Source organism: Perca flavescens, chromosome 8 (assembly GCF_004354835.1).
Source record: "Perca flavescens isolate YP-PL-M2 chromosome 8, PFLA_1.0, whole genome shotgun sequence".
Classification (NCBI taxonomy): Eukaryota; Metazoa; Chordata; class Actinopteri; order Perciformes; family Percidae; genus Perca; species Perca flavescens.
Window position 1 is genome coordinate 226,009 of NC_041338.1, and position 21,097 is coordinate 247,105.

The 21,097-nt window shown below is 42.3% G+C and overlaps 1 protein-coding gene across 2 annotated transcripts; it reads left to right on the forward strand.

Moving 5' to 3' along the window:
* Positions 1-1,192: 1,192 nt before the first annotated feature.
* Positions 1,193-20,044, forward strand: ces3 (carboxylesterase 3). Of its 2 annotated transcripts, XM_028585970.1 has the most exons (14): positions 1,193-1,263; positions 3,881-3,948; positions 5,830-6,031; positions 6,420-6,558; positions 6,725-6,858; positions 7,014-7,167; positions 7,342-7,446; positions 9,301-9,402; positions 9,832-9,972; positions 14,320-14,400; positions 16,830-16,971; positions 18,342-18,491; positions 19,020-19,092; positions 19,766-20,044. In XM_028585970.1, exons 2-14 carry the CDS (start codon positions 3,882-3,884, stop codon positions 19,953-19,955), a joined length of 1,680 nt encoding a protein of 559 aa, XP_028441771.1. In that variant the 5' UTR covers positions 1,193-1,263; position 3,881; the 3' UTR covers positions 19,956-20,044. The 2 variants fall into 2 exon arrangements, with proteins under 2 accessions (XP_028441771.1, XP_028441770.1); XM_028585969.1 differs by lacking the exon at positions 1,193-1,263 and having other exon boundaries at positions 3,874-3,948.
* Positions 20,045-21,097: the final 1,053 nt, after the last annotated feature.

Sequence of the window (21,097 nt, forward strand, 5' to 3'; positions counted from 1 at the left end):
AATGACAGATATGATGACTATTGAATTACCTTATTAATGTTTTTATTATTCTGTCTATTTTTAAAGGGCAACACGGCAAGAAACATTCATTTTGAGATCTTTTGTTGTTGCATGTGAAGAAATGCAGACTACAACACAGACACAGTTTGGACATTCTGAGCAATTTTACAAGTTGCTCTGAAAGAAAATGTATTGCTTTGCATCTGAAAATGTTGTAAAATACAGACATTATTTATTTATCACTCTTTGTTACCTCCAACTGTACAATATGTCATATCTATTCACCAGCAACTTACTCATCTGTATATATATATATATACTCTCTGTTTATATAAGGGTGTTTATTGTGTAAATATGTCTGTTTTTTATTACTATTATTATTATTATTATTATTATTATTATTATAACTGATTCTATTTTCTTGTTCATATACTTTATGTATATATTTTGTCTCCTATGTCTACTTAATGTGTATTTGTGTTATTCTGATGTGTGTACATTGTTTTTCTTTTTTCTTTTGAGTTGCTGTAACACAGGAATTTCCCCAGTGTGGGATTAATAAAGTCTATTTTACAGCTTGCAACAGTTCAGAAATAAAACAAGACTGGAACCAAGTGCACAACTCAAAGACAGGCATGTAGACAAGTAGTTCAAGTTCACTTTACTAGTTCATTAAGGCAAAGGTCAAATGCAGGTAGACAATCAGATCAGGCAAACAAATCCAAAAAGGGGCTAAGCAAAGAATCTTTAAACTGTGGGGCGAGGCAGACAGGAACAAACAAACAGGCAGACTAACACCAGAAAGACAGGTAGAACAAAATAAAAAAATCTGGCAAAGACAAAGTGGAGACAAAAGCTGCATCTCATAGCCCTTAAATTACCTCCTCGAGTCCTCCACTTGCCTCCCTTCTTTGTGTCTTAGTCCCTCCCACCGAGGAGGCACGGGAGAGACGAGAGGAAATCTTGGGAGGAGAGAGGCAACGAGCAAATGTGTTTTTAGAGGGATGAGACGTCCTTTCCTCTGAAGCGTCATATGAATTCGTCAGCAACTCCTTCAGCTGCACGGCTTCCAGGAAGGCTGCTCTTGTGTATCCTCGCCTATAGCTCCTCGATGACCCTCCTCGATGCTCAAGAGCTTTGAGACGGTCTTCACCGAGGAGGGACAGAACCACTTCTGGTTCGACAGAGGAGTCGAGGAGCCATGACATGCAGCCATTGTGGCCTGTATATATTCTGCTGACTAATCAGGGGAACGTGAAGCAGGTGAGTGAAGGGGCGGCTATGATCAGGTGGAGGGAAAGTCGAGAAAGGGGTTTTGTAGGAGCAATAGATCTTTTTCACAGCAGGCATTTTGACATGTCATAGCAGGAAAATAATAGTAATAGTTTATAATAATTAATACTTTATTAATCCCACAAGAGAAATTATAATGTTTTCACTCTGTTATTATTATACACATTACACAATTACACACACACATGCTCAGTACCTCTACATGCACTAATGGAGAGATGTCACAGTGGGGGTGCTGCCCATTGAAAGGCGCCCTGAGCAATTGGGGGTTCGTGCCTTGCTCAAGAGCACCTTGGCAGTGCCCAAGAGGTGAACTGGTACCTCTCCAGCTACCAGTCCACCACCATACTTTGGTCCATATGGGGACTTGAACCAGCAACGCTCCAATTCCCAACCTAACTCCCTACTGACTGAGCTACTGCCACCCCAAGCACAGCTGTATTTAATAACATTATTTATGTCTGCATTCCACTTATGGGAGCTCTTGGTATTTTGCATACTAGCTCATTGGAATAGCTTACTGGGACACTTAATGGAACTGAGCCATCCAAAGCATTGTGCTTTTCCTACCATGACAAGTCAACATGTCTGCTGTGAAAAAGGTCTATGCAGTAAATGAGTTTATGTAGCAGCAGTGTTGGAGCAAAGCTATTATATCTGGTTAGTTATTGCTCAGGTTCTAGAGGTGATGGGGGTTTAACATTGGTCTCTATGAGGACGGGCATATGCAAGCGCTTGATACAATAACCTGTACTAGACTTGTACTAGTGATTCATTTCAATCATCCCCATTGTGATCCTGATGCCAATATATAGCAGCAATTCTATGAGAATGGCTGTCCTGTTTTCTTTGTAAAGCCCTTTATGATGACATACTGTGATTCGAGGTTCTAGCTAGTTACATAAACATGAACTTTAGCAGAATACTAAAATTATTTTATTACATTACATTTTCTCTTTATCTCTAAAATGCTTTTTCCGACGTTTACACCAGGCTCTTTTAGAATCTCTTCTGATGAGTCCTTCTTCCTTTTTTGGGGTTGCTTTGCAGTGTAGGCTGCAGGGGCAGGTCTAGTGGGGACCTGATGCCCCCCTCCCCCTCCCCCCCAGCAGATAGGCAGCTGTTCTGCCAACTGCTGCCTATCCATTTGGTAAATGGATATATACCTTGGTGGGTGAGGTTGGCGCAGTTATGTTGCTGTGGAGCCTGAGCTGTCTTCAGAGACCACGTTTTATTTTACAGTGTGTTCAGGGCACAGGCAGCTTCCCAAAACATTCCCAGCCCACATGACCAATTAATGTTTTCACATATCCAGTGTTTTGCCTTAAGAGCCCACAGAAAAATGTGTATTATATTTACAATTAGTTGAAAATAAAAACAAGTTAAATTAACAATGAATGTGATGTGTTCTATTTAGCAAAATGACATTGTGTTGTTCTATCCTATCCAGTAATTTCTATATTTCTAAGCAAATTTTCTATAATGTATTCTGATAAAATCCCTAAAAAAAAGGAATGTGTACGTGCATCAGCATTTGCAGAACAGCTAATAGGAACGCCCTCTCTCTGAAATGACCTGTGATTGGCCAAACTCTCCCGTCTCGTCTTGGAAGATTTTTTAAAGCCTGAAAGCAGAGCCATGAAGAAGAGTAGAAGTGTAGTTTTCTCTCAGATCACATGAATTATTATGCTGAAAGGTTGTTGTGAACTTTTTGCCCAATAGCGTAAAAAAAAAAAGCCCTGCCTAGCCCAGCTTCAAGATAAGCTTCCTATTAAGCAGCATGCTAATGGAGGGAATCCACCATGAAGCAGAATGAGGTTGAATATGTACAACAACATAGCCTTGTTGTTTTCACCTCAAGTTCAGAGCTCACCATTTCACTTGTTTCTTTACTGATTATAGAAAGGTCCCCCTGACCTTTGGGGTGGGAGCTTGAATTGACAGGCTAGGATCACTGTTTCATCAAATTATTGTCTATCAAAAAAAACACCCAGAGCTTCTGACATCTATGTTTGTAACCTCAGCCGATCTCTTGCAGTACACTATGATGGCATTTATGTAATGTGGAACTTGTCATGTACTTATTTGTGGATAAATGTTTGTGGGTGTTCAGGGCCTTTAATGTGAGCAGTTAATTACCTACGGTCAGTTTTCATCTCTGAGTAAATAACATTTGAATGAGTTCTAACTTTTTTGTTCCATAAAAATTCTATCTTATTTAGTGCCTCTCAGAAGGAAGAGAACATTGTGTGTCTACTACATTATCTGAAGGTATACCAAATATTCTACAACTTTTTGGTGGTTTGCAGCATTGAGCTGTAGTGGTCAAAGAGCAGGACTTTATCATTTTTGACTCAGCGGTCACAGTTCTTCCTGTGGTGCTTTGGAGGTTAAATCAATAGAGATTATACTATTCATGCTGAGCTGTGGTTGTGACATAATGAGCTTGTTTGTGATGTGTGTGTGGGAGTTAGAGTTAGAGTTGTGTGTGTTGGCAGGGTGGTACCAGAGGCCAGGATAGGGGCAGAGGGCTTTTTCTCTGAAAGCCCAGTGTAATTCTCTCTGTCTTTTCTTCGAGCCTGGTCAGGATGGGAACAGTGCTGTTCATTGTTTATCTCCTTCTTGCGCTGACATCAATAGCACGAGCAACACCAGGTAAGGAAACACTTAATTTTACATTCTGATGCACCAGCCGCTATGGATGACAAATACATAGGTTCACTGTAGAACTTTCCAATATCTTAGCAGCCCAAGGAATGTTAAGAACAATCTAAAAACTTTTCAGGAGCTACGTATCTCCAAACCCACCCAATAATCCATGGAATGATACTGCAGTTATGATTTTTTGTTGTTGTTACATGCATGTTTCTAAGTAACTTTTTGAAACCAGTAGTGAAAGAAGTATTTAGATGCTTTAGTTTAGAACATGCGTAGTGAGTTGTTAGGGACTTCAAAAAGTTACTTAGAAACATGCTACATGTAAATGATCATGAAAGACAACAACAACAAAAACAAAACTGCAGTGTCATTCCATTGATTATTCGGTGGGTTTGGCTAACACTGCTGCAGCTACATATTCCTCTCCTCTGTTGGAAATACAAGATACAAATAACAAAATTCACAAATTAATATATGTAATAAGAAAGATCAGTTGAGTGTTGAATAAATGTACCATTAGCTGGCTTATGCTGCTCTCTATTGGTTAAACATCGATGCAGGCTAGATATGGAAAATGTCAAAATGCTGATGCAATAATCACAAGTTGGTGCAGAAGACAACCTTGAACAAGTAATAACCTAAGTAAATATGAACTATAAAAAATACTACTACTAAAATACTACTTAAAATTGCACTGTGCCTTGTGCTGCTTTTTGGTCTCTCCAGTGGTAGCTTAAAGGTATAGTGCGTAGTTTCTGTCATCCCCATGAGGAATTCTAAGTGATGACAACACTGTCTGCGCATCCACGTGATACAAGTCTTCCGTAATCGCAAGACAGTGCCCCCCAATTTCTTAATTCCAAAAATAAGTTTAAATTTAGCAGTGAGAAGTTGGAATGAAGTTGGCTAAGAAGATCCAACACAGAATTGGATGATAATTTATACTTAATAAAACAGGCACAACAGACCAGGTCAATTTGGACATTGGATGACGAGAAGACAACACAAGGATTAAACCAATCCCAATGGTCTTGGGCAGTGCTTAGCTCTGGACCCAGCGATGGTGGTTCTGCAAAATAGTCTCGGGAAGGAACTTTGGTTTGTGAACTTGAGACATGGTTTGGTGGAACATTTGCACCCAACTACACCACATGCAATATTAAATGAAGTTAACTGTTGACACAATCCAGTAAAGTGAGCTATTTAAATTAGCTGATACATGGTTAAACCTCATTGGCTCTTACCAGTGTATCTCCGTGTGGACTTTGTCCACAGCAATCCCACCAATCAGTCCCAAAACCTCCCAGTTAGAGAGGAAATGATCTAACATATTCTTTATAAAACCTCCCAGTTAGAGAGGAAATGATCTAACATATTCTTTATAAAACCTCCCAGTTAGAGAGGAAATGATCTAACATATTCTTTATAAAACCTCCCAGTTAGAGAGGAAATGATCTAACATATTCTTTATAAAACCTCTCAGTTAGAAAGGAAATTATCTAACATATTCTTTGTAAATCTTTACAATCTTCCATGAAAAGCAGAGGTAGGTCTGCCTTATTGCATGATCCAAATTTTGTTTAAAACTTGCCATTTTTAGAGAATTGAATGAGAAGCATTTTCACATAACTTTTCAGCAGACATTTTGAATTATCACAGTATGAAAAGGTGTTACTAATAATAACATTAATGATGGTTTTGTTCTATTCAAGTGTCCTAGTAAGCCATGACTGGGTGACCGTAAGCCAGAATGAACAATACCAGGACCCTGAAACTGACGCAGCTAAATGGAATTCATTGTATTATTTACACCTATGCTTTTTCTACTTTGACATGCAATGAGAAGTTAAACACAATCACAAATCCTTGTATCTTCAGCAGGGAGCGTTGACCCTGTGGTCTCTCTGAAAAATGGCCGAATCAGAGGGGAATACGTTACAGTGAAAGGTACAGAGCGGAGGGTGAAGCAACACCTAGGAATCCCCTTTGCCCGGCCCCCTGTGGGGCCCCTCCGCCTGGCTGCTCCGCAGGATGCAGATCCTTGGGAGGGGGAGAGAGACGGCACACACCAGCCTCCCATGTAAGACTTGGTGACTTAAAGTGTGGTAAATGTTTTATCATAGAATGTGTATTTGTATCATTATTCCTTTTAAATAATGATTATACATACTTATCTTATTCCATTTTTATTGTAATACGATTATATCTTATTTTTACCTTTTATCTAATCTTATGTTTCCATACATGTAATACCTCCTTATCTTGTTTGTTTTTTGTCATGCATGAATTTTTTCTTGCTTGCTTTTATTTTGAAGCACATTGAGTTTACGCCTGTTGTATGAAATGTGCTATATAAATAAACTTGACTTGAATCGACGAAGAGCACAGAACATGACAAGATTTGACCGTTTATTTCCCCCTCTGGATGGCACACACTTCTTCCTCTCTCTCTTCTTCTCTTTTTGAAGGTGTATCCAGGATCCAGAAATAGTTGTGAGTGTTTCTAGGACCATGTCAATGCAATACAGCCCACCAGAGCTTTCAGAGGACTGTCTGTATCTGAACGTATACTCTCCAGCTGAGGCAACAAAAGGGGACAAACTGCCGGTAGGTTAAACAGACCTAGATCATATATGATTGTATACAGGCGTGGACAAAATAACAGAATTTCCTGCAGCTAATTTTAAACTTATAAAACTGGACCTACAATAATGCCTCACAGTGTAGGTGGCACATTACAAATGGTTGTATCTTATACTGTACTATGTGTCAGGTGATGGTGTGGATCCATGGAGGAGGTCTGACAATGGGTGCAGCTTCTCAGTATGATGGCGCTCCATTAGCTGCTTATGAAAACATAGTGATGGTTGTTATTCAGTATCGCCTTGGCATTCTGGGATTCCTGAGGTAAGGGATTGTGTTGCTCATCACATTTCTGTCTGGTTTCAAGAAATAAACTGAAAATATCCACAGTATCACATTCACCATTTTTTCCAGACTTTTTTTGTGAATAATTCTCTAAGAATCCAAAAGGATGTGTCTTGACTTTTCCTGTTTCAAAGCACTGGAGACGAGCATGCTCAGGGCAACTGGGGTTTCTTGGATCAGCTAACAGCTCTGAAATGGGTGCAAGGAAATATTGAGGCCTTTGGCGGCGATCCACAAACTGTCACAGTCGCTGGAGATTCTGCAGGAGGCATCAGTGCTTCCATACTGGTAAAGAAAACTAATCACTGGAAGAAGTTAGTTACATACATTTACACATTTTTAACATGTTTAGCTGACCCAAATGTGTGAACCTCAGTGCTAGTTTATGAGTGCATCGTGAATTTATTATCATATACATTTGTCAAGTCATTGCATATGTAATGTATCATTCCTTATGAACAGACTCTGTCTCCACAAGCAAAAGGATTATTTCACAGGGCAATTTTTCAAAGTGGAGTAGCAACACTCGGGACCTACACTACAAACCATCCGTTGGATCATGCCAAGGTACTGTAATATGTAAACTGAGTAGATTAGCATGAATTTAAAAGCATATCTATCAAACACACGCTCATTGTTTTGAACATGTATTTGTACTGACATAACTTAAAGAGGCAATAATTGAATTGTTTGGCCCCTTGTTAAATGACGACATAACACAACATCAATGTATTATCACCTAACAAGGCTACCACGCCCTTGGTGCCCACATGTTTGACATGAACTAAAAAAAAGAACAAGGCTGCCCTTCCAGTGGGGAAAACAAGATGCGGTGCACTAATGAGTGCCCTTAAAATGGAGAAAACATCATGCAGTGCCCTCTAGGGTGCCCTGCCAGTAGAGAAAACATGAAAGTGTTCTCTAGGGTGCCCTGCTAGTAGAGACAACGATAGTGTTCTCTAGGGTTCCCTGCCAGTGGAGAAAACGTGATAGTGTTCTCTAGGGTGCCCTGCCAGTGGAGAAAACATGATAGTGTTCTCTATTGTTCCCTGCCAGTTGAAAAAACATGATAGTGTTCTCTAGGGTGCCCTGCCAGTGGAGAAAACATGATAGTGTTCTCTAGGGTTCCCTGCTAGTGGAGAAAACATGATAGTGTTCTCTAGTGTTCCCTGCCAGTTGAGAAAACACGATAGTGTTCTCTAGGGTGCCCTGCCAGTGAAGAAAACATGATAGTGTTCTCTAGGGTTCCCTGCTAGTGGAGAAAACATGATAGTGTTCTCTAGGGTTCCCTTCCAGTGGAGAAAACATGATAGTGTTCTCTAGGGTGCCCTGCCAGTGGAGAAAACATGATAGTGTTCTCTATGGTGCCCTGCCAGTATAGAAAACATGATAGTGTTCTCTAGGGTGCCCTGCCAGTGGAGAAAACATGATAGTGTTCTCTAGGGTTCCCTTCCAGTGGAGAAAACATGATAGTATTCTCTAGGGTGCCCTGCTAGTGGAGAAAACATGATAGTGTTCTCTAGGGTTCCCTGCTAGTGGAGAAAACATGATAGTGTTCTCTAGGGTTCCCTTCCAGTGGAGAAAACATGATAGTGTTCTCTAGGGTGCCCTGCCAGTGGAGAAAACATGATAGTGTTCTCTATGGTGCCCTGCCAGTATAGAAAACATGATAGTGTTCTCTAGGGTGCCCTGCCAGTGGAGAAAACATGATAGTGTTCTCTAGGGTTCCCTTCCAGTGGACAAAACATGATAGTATTCTCTAGGGTGCCCTGCTAGTGGAGAAAACATGATAGTGTTCTCTAGGGTTCCCTGCCAGTGGAGAAAACATGATAGTGTTCTCTAGGGTGCCCTGCCAGTAGAGAAAACATGATAGTGTTCTCTAGGGTTCCCTGCCAGTGGAGAAAACATGATAGTGTTCTCTAGGGTTCCCTTCCAGTTGAGAAAACATGATAGTGTTCTCTAGGGTTCCCTGCCAGTGGAGAAAACATGATAGTGTTCTCTAGGGTTCCCTGCCCGTGGAGAAAACATGATAGTGTTCTCTAGGGTTCCCTTCCAATGGAGAAAACATGATAGTGTTCTCTAGGGTTCCCTGCCAGTGGAGAAAACATGATAGTGTTCTCTAGGGTGCCCTGCTAGTGGAGAAAACATGATAGTGTTCTCTAGGGTGCCCTTAAAATAAGAATACATGATAAAGTACCTTCCAGAGTGGCCTTTCAATGGAGAAAACATGATGCAGTACCCTAGGGTGCCCTGCGGAGAAAACTTGATAAAGTGTTCTCTAGGGTGCCCTTTACGCTTTTTCGCAGATTTTTATAGCAACCTTCACATGTGTACCAGAGTAAAATAAATTAGAAAATTATTTTTGCAGGATACTTTTACTTATGTCGGTGTGGTTTTTATTAATCTCTTCCTTATACCTAGATTGTTGCCAACCTTACTGGATGTGACCGCAGCAGCACAGAGGAACTGGTCCATTGTATGAGGGGGAAAAGTAAAGATGAGCTAGTTGATGCAGCTAAAAAGGTAAATGGTATTGTGATGATATGCAGGTAGATGTTATAGATGTATTTAGCTTTAGTTGTGTTGACTGTGTGTTTTATTCTATCTGTATCTACCTTCTATCTACCTTCTGTATTTACAGTGTAGTTTAAGTTAAATTAGGAGGCCAAAACTAGCCACAAAGGTGTCTATCTCTATATTATACGGTGCTTGTATATTAGAAAACTACAGAGGGTGAAAGAACTAATAGAAATCTCATACAAAGGAATCATCATTTTGTCAAGGTTCAGTGTAAATTCCAGACCAGAATTTCAAGTGACATGGCCAACTTTTAGCCACAAGATGGCAGCCTGTGAACCCCTTTGGCTGGTAAACACTCATTTGGTTTACCTTCATCCACTTGGACAACGACCCATTGACGTTCAGTAGCAGTAAGTTGTGTCTTGTGTTTAGATGAAAATTTACCTGGGGGCCGTGGTGGACGGCGTGTTTCTGACTGACACAGCAGAGGAGCTTCTCAAGAGAAAAGAAGTGCTGAAGGTTCCAGTGATGATGGGAATAACCAACCATGAGTTTGGATGGATCCTGCCTCAGGTCACACAGTTCTCAATGCTTTCACTCCATTATTCAGACATAATATCATATACCAGCTTCTGTGACAAGTATACTCCTTTTAATTATGTCCAAGGGTGTAACTTTGGGTTTAACATTGGGGGGGTTGAGATCTCCACTTTTTAGCAAAATCGAACACTTCATTTTCTGCATTCTGGCAAATTTTTCTGCAACAATTTGTGCCTTTTCTGTATCAAGGTTATGGTACACATGTCTTTTTTTATGTAAAGGAAATTATAATAGGTATTTGGGGTGGGTTGCACCTGCCAGTTTTGATTACTGGGGGTTGTAACCCCCTCATCCCCCCAGTAAATTACGCCTATGATTATGTCAGTGTCACTTAATCTCCATATCACTCTTTGTTGAAAAGATTTTTTTTTTATCTTGAAGGATTTGTACATCATCTTGAAAAACATTTTTAGTTTTAGTTTTTAACAACATACAAAGCATACAACTCACAATATGAACATACCAACCTCCCCCCTCCCCCTTTGTCATCTCCACCCACCCAGACAAAAATCAAGAAAAGATGACACAGTAACTACAATATTCAAGACCATACAACAACATAGTCCATCCATCCATCCATCTTCGTCCGCTTATCCGGTGTCGGGTCGCGGGGGGAGCAGCTCCAGCAGGGGACCCCAAACTTCCCTTTCCCGAGCAACATTAACCAGCTCCGACTGGGGATCGGCGTTCCCAGGCCAGGTTGGAGATATAATCCCTCCACCTAGTCCTGGGTCTTCCCCGAGGCCTCCTCCCAGCTGGACGTGCCTGGAACACCTCCCTAGGGAGGCGCCCAGGGGGCATCCTTACCAGATGCCCGAACCACCTCAACTGGCTCCTTTCGACGCAAAGGAGCAGCGGCTCTACTCCGAGCTCCTCACGGATGACTGAGCTTCTCACCCCTATCTCTAGGGAGACGCCAGCCACCCTCCTGAGGAAACCCATTTCGCCGCTTGTACCCTGGATCTCGTTCTTTCGGTCATGACCCAGCCTTCATGACCATAGGTGAGGGTAGGGCGAAAACTGACCGGTAGATCGAGAGCTTTGCCTTCTGGCTCAGCTCTCTTTTCGTCCTGGCGGTGCGATAGATTGAATGCAATACCGCACCCGCTGCGCCCGATTCTCCGACCAATCTCCCGCTCCATTGTCCCCTCACTCGCGAACAAAACCCCAAGGTACTTGAACTCCTTCACTTGGGGTAAGGACTCATTCCCTACCTGGAGAAGGCATTCCATCGGTTTCCTGCTGAGAACCATGGCCTCCGATTTAGAGGTGCTGATCCTCATCCCAACCGCTTCACACTCGGTTGCGAACCCGATCCAGTGAGTGCTGAAGGTCGCAGGCCGATGATGCCATCAGGACCACATCATCTGCAAAGAGCAGCGATGAGATCCCCAGCCCACCAAACTGCAACCCCTCCCCACCCGACTACGCCTCGATATCCTGTCCATAAATATTACAAACAGGATTGGTGACAAAGCGCAGCCCTGGCGGAGGCCAACCCTCACCTGAAACGAGTCCGACTTACTACCGAGAACCCGGACACAGCTCTCACTTTGGTCATACAGAGATTGGATGGCCCTGAGTAGGAACCCCCTCACCCCATACTCCCGCAGCACCTCCCACAGTATCTCCCGGGGGACCCGGTCATACGCCTTCTCCAAATCCACAAAACACATGTAGACCGGTTGGGCATACTCCCAGGCTCCCTCCAGGATCCTTGCGAGAGTGAAGAGCTGGTCCGTTGTTCCACGACCAGGACGGAATCCGCATTGTTCCTCCTCAACCCGAGGTTCGACTATCGGCCGAACCCTCCTTTCCAGCACCTTGGAGTAGACTTTACCAGGGAGGCTGAGAAGTGTGATACCCCTATAATTGGCACACACCCTCTGGTCCCCCTTTTTAAAAAGAGGAACCACCACCCCAGTCTGCCACTCCTTTGGCACCGTCCCAGACTTCCACGCAATGTTGAAGAGGCGTGTCAACCAGGACAGCCCCTCCACACCCAGAGCCTTGAGCATTTCTGGACGGATCTCATCAATCCCCGGGGCTTTGCCACTGTGTAGTTGTTTGACTACATCAGTGACTTCCGCCTGGGAAATCGACGACAATCCCCGTTATCCTCCAGCTCTGCCTCTAACATAGAGGGCGTATTAGTCGGATTCAGGAGTTCCTCAAAGTGCTCCTTCCACCGCCCTATTACCTCCTCAGTGGAGGTCAACAGTGTCCCATCCTTACTGTACACAGCTTGGATGGTTCCCCTTCCCCTCCTGAGGTGGCGAACAGTTTTCCAGAAACACTTTGGTGCCGACCGAAAGTCCTTCTCCATGTCTTCTCCAAACTTCTCCCACACCCGCTGCTTTGCCTCTTTCACGGCAGAGGCTGCAGCCCGCCGAACCCCTTCGGTACCCTGCAACCGCCTCCGGAGTCCTCCGAGATAACATATCCCGGAAGGACTCCTTCTTCAATCGGACGGCTTCCCTGACCACTGGTGTCCACCACGGTGTTCGTGGGTTACCGCCCCTTGAGGCACCTAAGATCCTAAGACCACAGCTCCTCGCCGCAGCTTCAGCAATGGAAACTTTGAACATTGTCCACTCGGGTTCAATGCCCCAGCCTCCACAGGGATGCACGAAAAGCTCCGCCCGGAGGTGTGAGTTGAAAGTCTGTCGGACAGGGCCTCCTCCAGACGTTCCCAATTTACCCGCACTACACGTTTGGGCTTACCAGGTCTGTCCAGAGTCTTCCCCACCCCTGACCCAACTCACCACCAGATGGTGATCGGTTGACAGCTCTGCCCCTCTCTTCACCCGAGTGTCCAAAACATACGGCCTCAGATCAGATGAAACGATTATGAAATCGATCATTGACCTTGGCCTAGGGTGCTCTGGTACCAGGTACACTTATGAGCATCCCTATGTTCGAACATGGTGTTCGTTATAGACAATCCATGACTAGCACAGAAGTCCAACAACAAACAACCACTCTGGTTTAGATCAGGGAGGCCGTTCCTCCCAATCACGCCTCTCCAGGTGTCTCCATCATTGCCCACGTGTGCGTTGAAGTCCCCCAGCAGAACAATGGAGTCCCCCACTGGAGCCCCATGCAGGACTCCAGTCAAGGTCTCAAGAAGGCCGAATACTCCGAACTCCTGTTTGGTGCATATGCACAAACAACAGTCAGAGTTTTCCCCCCCACAACCCGCAGGCGTAGGGAGGCGACCCTCTCGTCCACCGGGGTAAACTCCAACACAGCGGCGCTCAGCCGGGGGCTTGTGAGTATCCCCACACCCGCCCGGCGCCTCACACCCTGGGCAACTCCGGAGAAGAAAAGAGTCCAACCCCTATCCAGGAGTATGGTTCCAGAACCGAGACTGTGCGTAGAGGTAAGCCCCACCAGATCTAACCGGTAGCGCTCCACCTCCCGCACCAGTTCCGGCTCCTTCCCCCACAGAGAGGTGACTTTCCACGTCCCCAGAGCCAGCGTCTGCCGCCCGGGTCTGGTCCGTCGAGGCCCCTGACCTTCACTGCCACCCATGTGGCATCGCACCCGACCCCAACGGTTCCTCCCACAGGTGGTGGGCCCATGGACAACAACATAGTAACAAAGCCAAATAAACATATGTATAAATGACTACACCATAAGCCCATCATACAGGTCTCTCCCCAGCACAAAGCTTCGTAAGAGCTCTCCAGAAAGCTCAGCTACTTTCCCAATTTTCTAGTATAGACATCCAATCTGGTAAACTGTTTATATGACATTATTTTCAAAACCCCCCCGGCCCTATCCATTTTATAAGCCCACTCCTGGATTGATGGCAGCCCTTCATTCTTCCATCCTAAAATAATCTGTCTGGCTATCATCAAACTAGTGTGGACCCAGCTTTGTATGTGCTGATCCATCTCATTTAGGATTGACCCATCTCACAGAACAAATCATCTTGGGCTGAATGAATGAATGAATGAAGACATTTATTTCAGACATATCAAAAATAAACCAAACAAAACATCACACAAAAAAAAAAAACATAGACAAATCTGAAAGGAGTAGGAAGAAGTATACACTTCTACACCTTTTCCATAACTCCATAAATTATTTCATTTAACACATATTTATCTTATTCACAATTAACTTATGTTATATAGCCTATATATATATATATATGTCCTCTGTCTTACATTTCCAACAATTTGGTGTGTCTTTTAGACCAATTCTAAACAATCTGGAGCGAGTCCAAAAGAAGCGATGCATAATCTTGAACTGAATGAGTCACACCCTCACACCATTGAACTAATTTGAAGCATTTTCTTACGTTGATCACAGAGCTTCGCCCCTCCTGGCTGGGAACACGGTATGAACAGAACGTCTGTGCTGGCAGTGGTGAACATGTTCAACCCTACAGGGGTGAGCTCCATGATAGCTGTTGTTGCTTGTTAATGATAATCATTGATTGATCGCTTGATTGATTCATTCATTTATTGTCTTATTAGTATATTATTTTACATGACATTTTACAGTTAATAGATATATATAAATATAAATATGATCATTTAAGGAAAATGTTGAAATACATAAGGGTTAATGGCGGTGGCCAATCCATTGGTGAATATCAGTGTCAGATACTGCAAAGAAACATTACTTAAAAAGTAAGCAAAAAGCACCCTTTTATTTTGGCAGGTCTTCAGGAATAAAACACATTGCACATAATGTAAACTGATGCAGTTAGCTTAAAGGGGTGATAGAATGCAAAACCGATTTTACCCTGTCATAGTTGAATAATGACAGTTCGGTGGGTAAATAGGACATACATAGAAGCTCAAAGTCCCACTGACACCCCTTTACTATGAAAATTTCATATTTTGAAACTGCCGCTGAAAACGGGCGAATCCCAACAAAGCTGGAAGTTGACGTCAACCTCCCAAAAACCGGAACCTTTGTCAGCCCATGGGTGTATTAAGAGAACGGTCACGCCCCAACATTTACATAGGCTACACAACTGACCTGAGATCAGGTAGTCTTCCGAATGTAGGTCAGATCTCTGCTATTCCATTACAAAATTCACTTCTGAAACTTTTTTATGCAAGAAATCAACTATGTAAAGCTCAAATATGGGCCGTTTTACGAAAATGGATGGCTAATTGCAAATTTTGTCCGACTGTGTGTCGGAGTTCAGCGCCGGTGCTGCCTGTGTTGCTGCCTCGCCGCCCAGCCTGCCTTCCTTCACACACCCCGGCCTGCTCTGAGCTGGATTGAGCTCCGTTACGACTGGCAGCCCACAGCACTCCATACCCGCGCAAAGTCACCGGTTTTTGGCTAATGGACTACTAGACGCTGGTGCTCTGACAGAGCTCCAGGGCCTGCAGCTCCCCTCTTCCTAATGCCAGGTGTGTGTGAGTGAGAGCGCGGTCAGAGAGCTTGTTACGCCAGCAATCTCTTACCACAGGTTCCAGTTAATCTTATAATGTGTGTAATTATAATGTGTTGAGTTATTTAAACAAACGATCGGTGAAATAAATAGAGCCTGCGGCTGGATGGAGCTATAGCTAGAGGAGGCTAGCTCTTAGAATTCCTCTGGAATTCACAAAAATCCATTAACTTGAAATCGGACACCGTTGTTAGCTTTATAAGACATTTAGTTAGATGTTGTATAACTGGCTTGACGAAATTCAAACTGTAAATATACTCGGAATTACGCCGAAAATGAAGCTAACTATCCATGATTTGTAGCTACACATAGATAGGATTGAAGGGACAGTCGCAGCTAACGAAACCCTTACAGCTCACAAATATTCATTAACTTCGGGGATCGATCGGGGAGGCAGCAGCATCGCCGCTGAAGTCCAACAAACAGTCTTACCATATTTGCAATAGCCATACATTTTCGTAAAAAGGCCCATATTTGAGCTTTATATAGTTGATTTCTCACATAAAAAAGTCTCAGAAGTGAATTTGGTAACGAAACATTGCAGTGTCTGGAATATGAGATTCTGTCGCTTCTCTAATGTGTGTGTGTATTGGGGATTCGCTCAACCAATCAGCGCGCATCTCTAATGTCTGCGTATGGCAATTCGCTCAACCAATCAGCGTGCAGCTCTTGTTACAAATAGGGCCAAAACACAGGGATGCATAAGGGCCAATAAAATATCAACCAGGCCATTTTCAGCCCAACCAATGTTACATATCCAATTAGGAGACCATAAGGAACAGTGTGAAATACTCTATATAATCATTCTATCACCCCTTTAAAGATTCTTTCCAGACATATTCTAATACACGTCTAGGGGTCAGTTAGAAATTGCATACTAACATCATATTCTTAGTCATACTAAGTATGATGTAAAATTAAGTATGTATTGTGTTCCTCCAACTGCATAAGATTTTGTGTACGCAAGAAAATCTTAGCAAAATTATGCAATGTGAGCTTACTGTAGGCTACATACTCAAATGCCCCAAAATACATTGCAGCTCTTCAGACTGTCCAATGATGGACTGCGAGTCACACAGTTTAAATAATTAACTGTTCAATTAGCATTATATTAGCATTATATTATTATCATATTATGACATTTCATTGATAGAAAAGGTTGTCAGCATAAAGAATTTTGCAACGTCCCAAAGTTTTTAATGCTGCAACATTTTGACCAACAAGGTCGTCTTCATCAGGCAACCACATTGATCATATTCATCACATTAGATGTGAACAATGTTTACACCATTTTTAATTAAAAAGTAAAGGTCATGAAGTCATCCTTCTTGTCGATGAGAAGTTGTTGTAGAAAAACACCACTACCTTAAAGAGAAATCTAATGGTCCAATCTTCCTCCCTATTTCAGGCCTCCTCTGCAAACAGCCTCATCGTTGATGAATACTTGAAAGACTCTAAAACACCAGAAGAGATCAGAGACGCATTTACCGAAGTCATTGGAGACCTGCTGATGACGTTTCCTGTCACCTCGGTGGCCGGATACCACTCAGGTCAGAAGGGGCACGGCACAGAAAGAGCATCTTGACAGCTCTATAAATAAATGGAAACTAATGTTTGTGTCACACACAGAAGACTAATTGCTTAAAGACCTGTGTAGGAAGACATTCTGTCAATTCTTTCAATGTTGGTGCACTTTGCCGGTGCCGATTATAAATTACTTGATGCTCTTTTAATCTAATTTCAACCAAAGGAAAAGCAATATAATAACTCAGAGTTCATACCATTGACTGTATATAATTGTGAACGTAGCATCCATGACCTCACCCTTTGGTTTGGGGACTGCTGTTTTTGACGAGAGGTTGGAGCTTTGCAGTGGTGCTGTGCTAAGCTAAATGCTAAAGGGGGAAAGTTGCTGAATTTCAACCCTTCTGAAGCGAGTCATCCAGAGGAGATTTACCGGCCGGTAAACAGGGACCTCCAGGTACTGCCGCCATTCATCTGTTTGTATGGCAGTACCGAAAAACAGCAGACTTTCCCTTTAGTTACCCGCTAATGCTAGCGCCAGCTAGCTAGCTTGGTTGGCAGAGCGCAGAACAAGACCTTTTTAGTGTGTAACTTTTTGATATTAACGAACGTCTGTTACATTCAAGCCAAATGAGACGCAACAAAGCTAATTAAGACTATCAGCTCCACACAACGCTCTCTGGATTTCTCAGTATGACTATGTTCAGAAGATTCTGGCGTCTGGCGACTTTCGAGCAGAAACTGGAGTGAAGATAATGACCTCTTCTGAAGAGTCCATCATGTTTGTTTAATCCTCCATGTCCTCCTTGACTACTAGCAACTGTGTGGAGGAGGGGTGGGGGTGGTGCGCAATCACAAAAAGCTTGTATGACGCGCAGTTTTGTTGTCATTACTTAGAATTCCTCATGGGGGAGACAGCAACTATGCACTATAGCTTTATGGTTTTAAGCCCAGAAGCTTTGTCCATTATTATTATACAGTCTATGGTTCATACATCACCCTGTAAATGGACTGTATTTATATAGCGCTTTTCTAGTCTTAACGACTACTCAAAGCACTTTTACATAGTACCATTCATCATTTACAAACATTACATTCATACACTGTGGCTGATGCTGCCATACAAGGTGCCACCTGCTCATCAGATAAACACTCACACACATTCACACTCTGATGGCGCAACATCAGGGGCAATTTGGGGTTCATTGTCTTGCCCAAGGACACTTTGACATGGGACTGCAGGGCCAATGATCGAACCACCGATTGGCAGAAGTCTGCTCTACCACCTGTGCCACAGTGACGATCATTCCCTGCATCGATTAGCTAATTCCTCTTGATCTTTGACCTTTATCCTTAAGCATATACCTCTTGTCTTTTATCTCCTTGGTGTATTTAGATGCGGGTGTTCCAGTTTACATGTATGAGTTTGTATACCGTGCTGAGATACACAAACACACCAGACCCAGCTTTGTGAAGGCAGATCATGCAGATGATGTCGGCTTCATGTTTGGTGCATGTTTCTGGAATGGACATATAAAAATCATAGGTAGGTTGTCTGTAATGTGCTACCCATTATATTAGAGCTGCAACTAAATAAATGTTTCATTGTTGTTTAATCCGTTGATTATTTTCTCAACTAATGGATTAGTTGTTTGGTCTTCAAATTGTTAAAAAAATTGTGAAAAAAGTTTCCCAAAAAGTTTCCCAAAGCCCAAAAAGATGTTCTCAAATGTCTTGTTTTGTCCACAACTCGAAGATATTCAGTTTACTGTCACAGAGGAGAGAAGAACCCAGAACAAGCTGAAAAAAGAGAAGCTTTACTTTCTTACTTACTTTCATAACAAATGAATCAAACATTTGGCAACAATTGGCAATTAATTGAATGGTTAACAGCTAATCGATTAATCTTTGCAGCTCTACATAATATGTATATATATATATATATATACAGATTAGATGGCTCTGCTCAGGCATAACCACTTCATTCCCAACTTCTGGGACTTGGCGGAAAAAATTAAGGAATGAATGGGACCATATTGTTTTTGTGATTAAACTCCTCCTGTCCCATCTTCAGGCAACATTACCAAGGTTGATGAAAGACTTTGTACGACCATGATGGCGTACTGGAGCAATTTTGCCCGTAGTGGGTGAGTAAGCACTGAGAGCATTAAAGCTGCACTAATCAATATGTTTATATTAACAACAGAAAAAAGGAGTTGCTTATAGGGACCATCCCACAGAGAATTGTCATTGACTTCTATTGATTCTGAAGTTCCACTCAGCTCTATGGAGCTTTTTAGCATCCTCAAGCTTATTTTTGGGGTTTCATAGTCACAACTTTAATGTTTTATTCAGTCTCTCTTAGCACTCCAACTGAATGCTAGTGTTGCTCTATGTCTGCTGGATGTTTAACTGTATTTGATATGGCAGTGTGGAGTTTACAGCTTGTGTTTACAGCTCGTTCCGTAAAGAAAAAGTCAATTCATGCAATTTTAAGTCTAATTAAATGATAAGTGGAACATTGGCCAGAGAGGCTGCTTGATTGAAAGTTGATACATACTGGTACAGAACATGTTACAATGGCAGACTTTGAAAATATTATACTGTGATACAGCAGAGCAAGACAGATAGAGTCAGATTGAAGATGAATTGATACAGAAATAGATGCTTTACATTAATTGTATGTGGTTTTTCAAAGTTGCAAGCATGCATAGACAAATAAATGAACATACAAAATCAGTAGCAAACATGTTTGTTGATGATTTTCTTTGCTGCTTATGCCACCCTAATGTCTGAAGCTGGCATGTTTTATTTCTTCAGCTCTCCCAACGGTCCAAAGCTTGTCCTTTGGCCTCAGTATGACATGCAGAAGCAGGAGTACATGGAACTGGGCCTGATGCAGACGGTGAGACAGAAACTGAAGAAGGACAGGGTCCATTTTGTTACTGTTACCCTCCCTCTGAAGCTGGTACAGTTGGCAGCAGCAGCAGCAGCTGAACCTGGAAACTGATATCTGCTGTCATTTGTATTGGTCCCAAGTTTGAAACCTTTCATGCCTCCTCACCAAACATAATGTTAATTACTGCCTGGACCACTTTATCTTTATTTCAGAATGGATATACTAAGCTTTTGACAATAGTTTTGTAAAATAGCTGTTATTAAAAGAAACCCTTTCATTGCAAAGAAACAAAATGTGTCTTTTGTTAAAACACCTGCTTTGTAGATGCAGTTTAAAATGATTTTTGAGAGCAGAAAATGACGTAGGGTCCTGAGTGAGAGTGATATTTCCCATAATTTTGGAAATTCAAGTGGTTTTCCATATTAATTTGTACAGGTAGTTGTTCTTTCTGCATGGCTCTAGGCCTGCCTCACCTCCACCGGTGTCTACTTTAGTTAGCTGCATGTTCATCAGGAGTTGCTTGCTTCCCACACCTGATCCTGTCATGTCAGCTCAGATCTAGAAGCTGGCCTTTTCCACCTCTTCCGACTGCCGCCTGGATGCCTTGTGCATTCTGGCTCCCTGAAACCCCAAGTCCTTGAGAAGATGCGTTGTTGTGGCTCCGACAGAGCCCCTTGCCACCTAGCCCACCTCCACTGGGTAGATTAATATAAAGTTCAGGCACCATTTAAAATATTCAAAGGATGTGCAAACTGGCGTGTTAAAATTCACCATTGAGAAATATATCTATTATATAGAAAGTAATGTAAGCAATTAAAGAGAGTCATATCATAAACAGGAATAGATAACAAGTTGTTGTTATGGCAGATAATCACTGGAATGTAGGCCTAGATTTAGAACTTATTTGGTTTTCCAACAAATAAAAAACTTTACATAGGCTACATTTAGGAAACTCCTTCATCTAATCTTATAAATATTCAAATATCAATACTAGAGAATTAATCATTCTCTTTTTTAAAATATTGGACTAAAAAATCAACAAACCTAATCTAATCTCAGGTTACCCTCCGTTTTGTTTATGGAATGAAATATTCCATCTTTTTAAAATGAAAGGAATGCATTAAATTGCGTAAGTGGAGGGAATAATAATAATAATAACAACAACAACAAAACCTTTCTTAAAATAGAATTTGATGTTACCATAGACTGTATATAAAACTACGATGTTACTCGAGTCACCATGCTTTTATTGT

Bases quoted from the DNA above. Each gene is read 5' to 3' on its own strand.
- ces3 (XM_028585970.1), top strand. From the start codon at position 3,882: ATGGGAACAGTGCTGTTCATTGTTTATCTCCTTCTTGCGCTGACATCA. The intron at 6,559-6,724 runs GTAGGTTAAACA...ACTATGTGTCAG, and splicing joins CAAAAGGGGACAAACTGCCG to GTGATGGTGTGGATCCATGG. The intron at 14,401-16,829 runs GTGAGCTCCATG...TCCCTATTTCAG, and splicing joins ACATGTTCAACCCTACAGGG to GCCTCCTCTGCAAACAGCCT.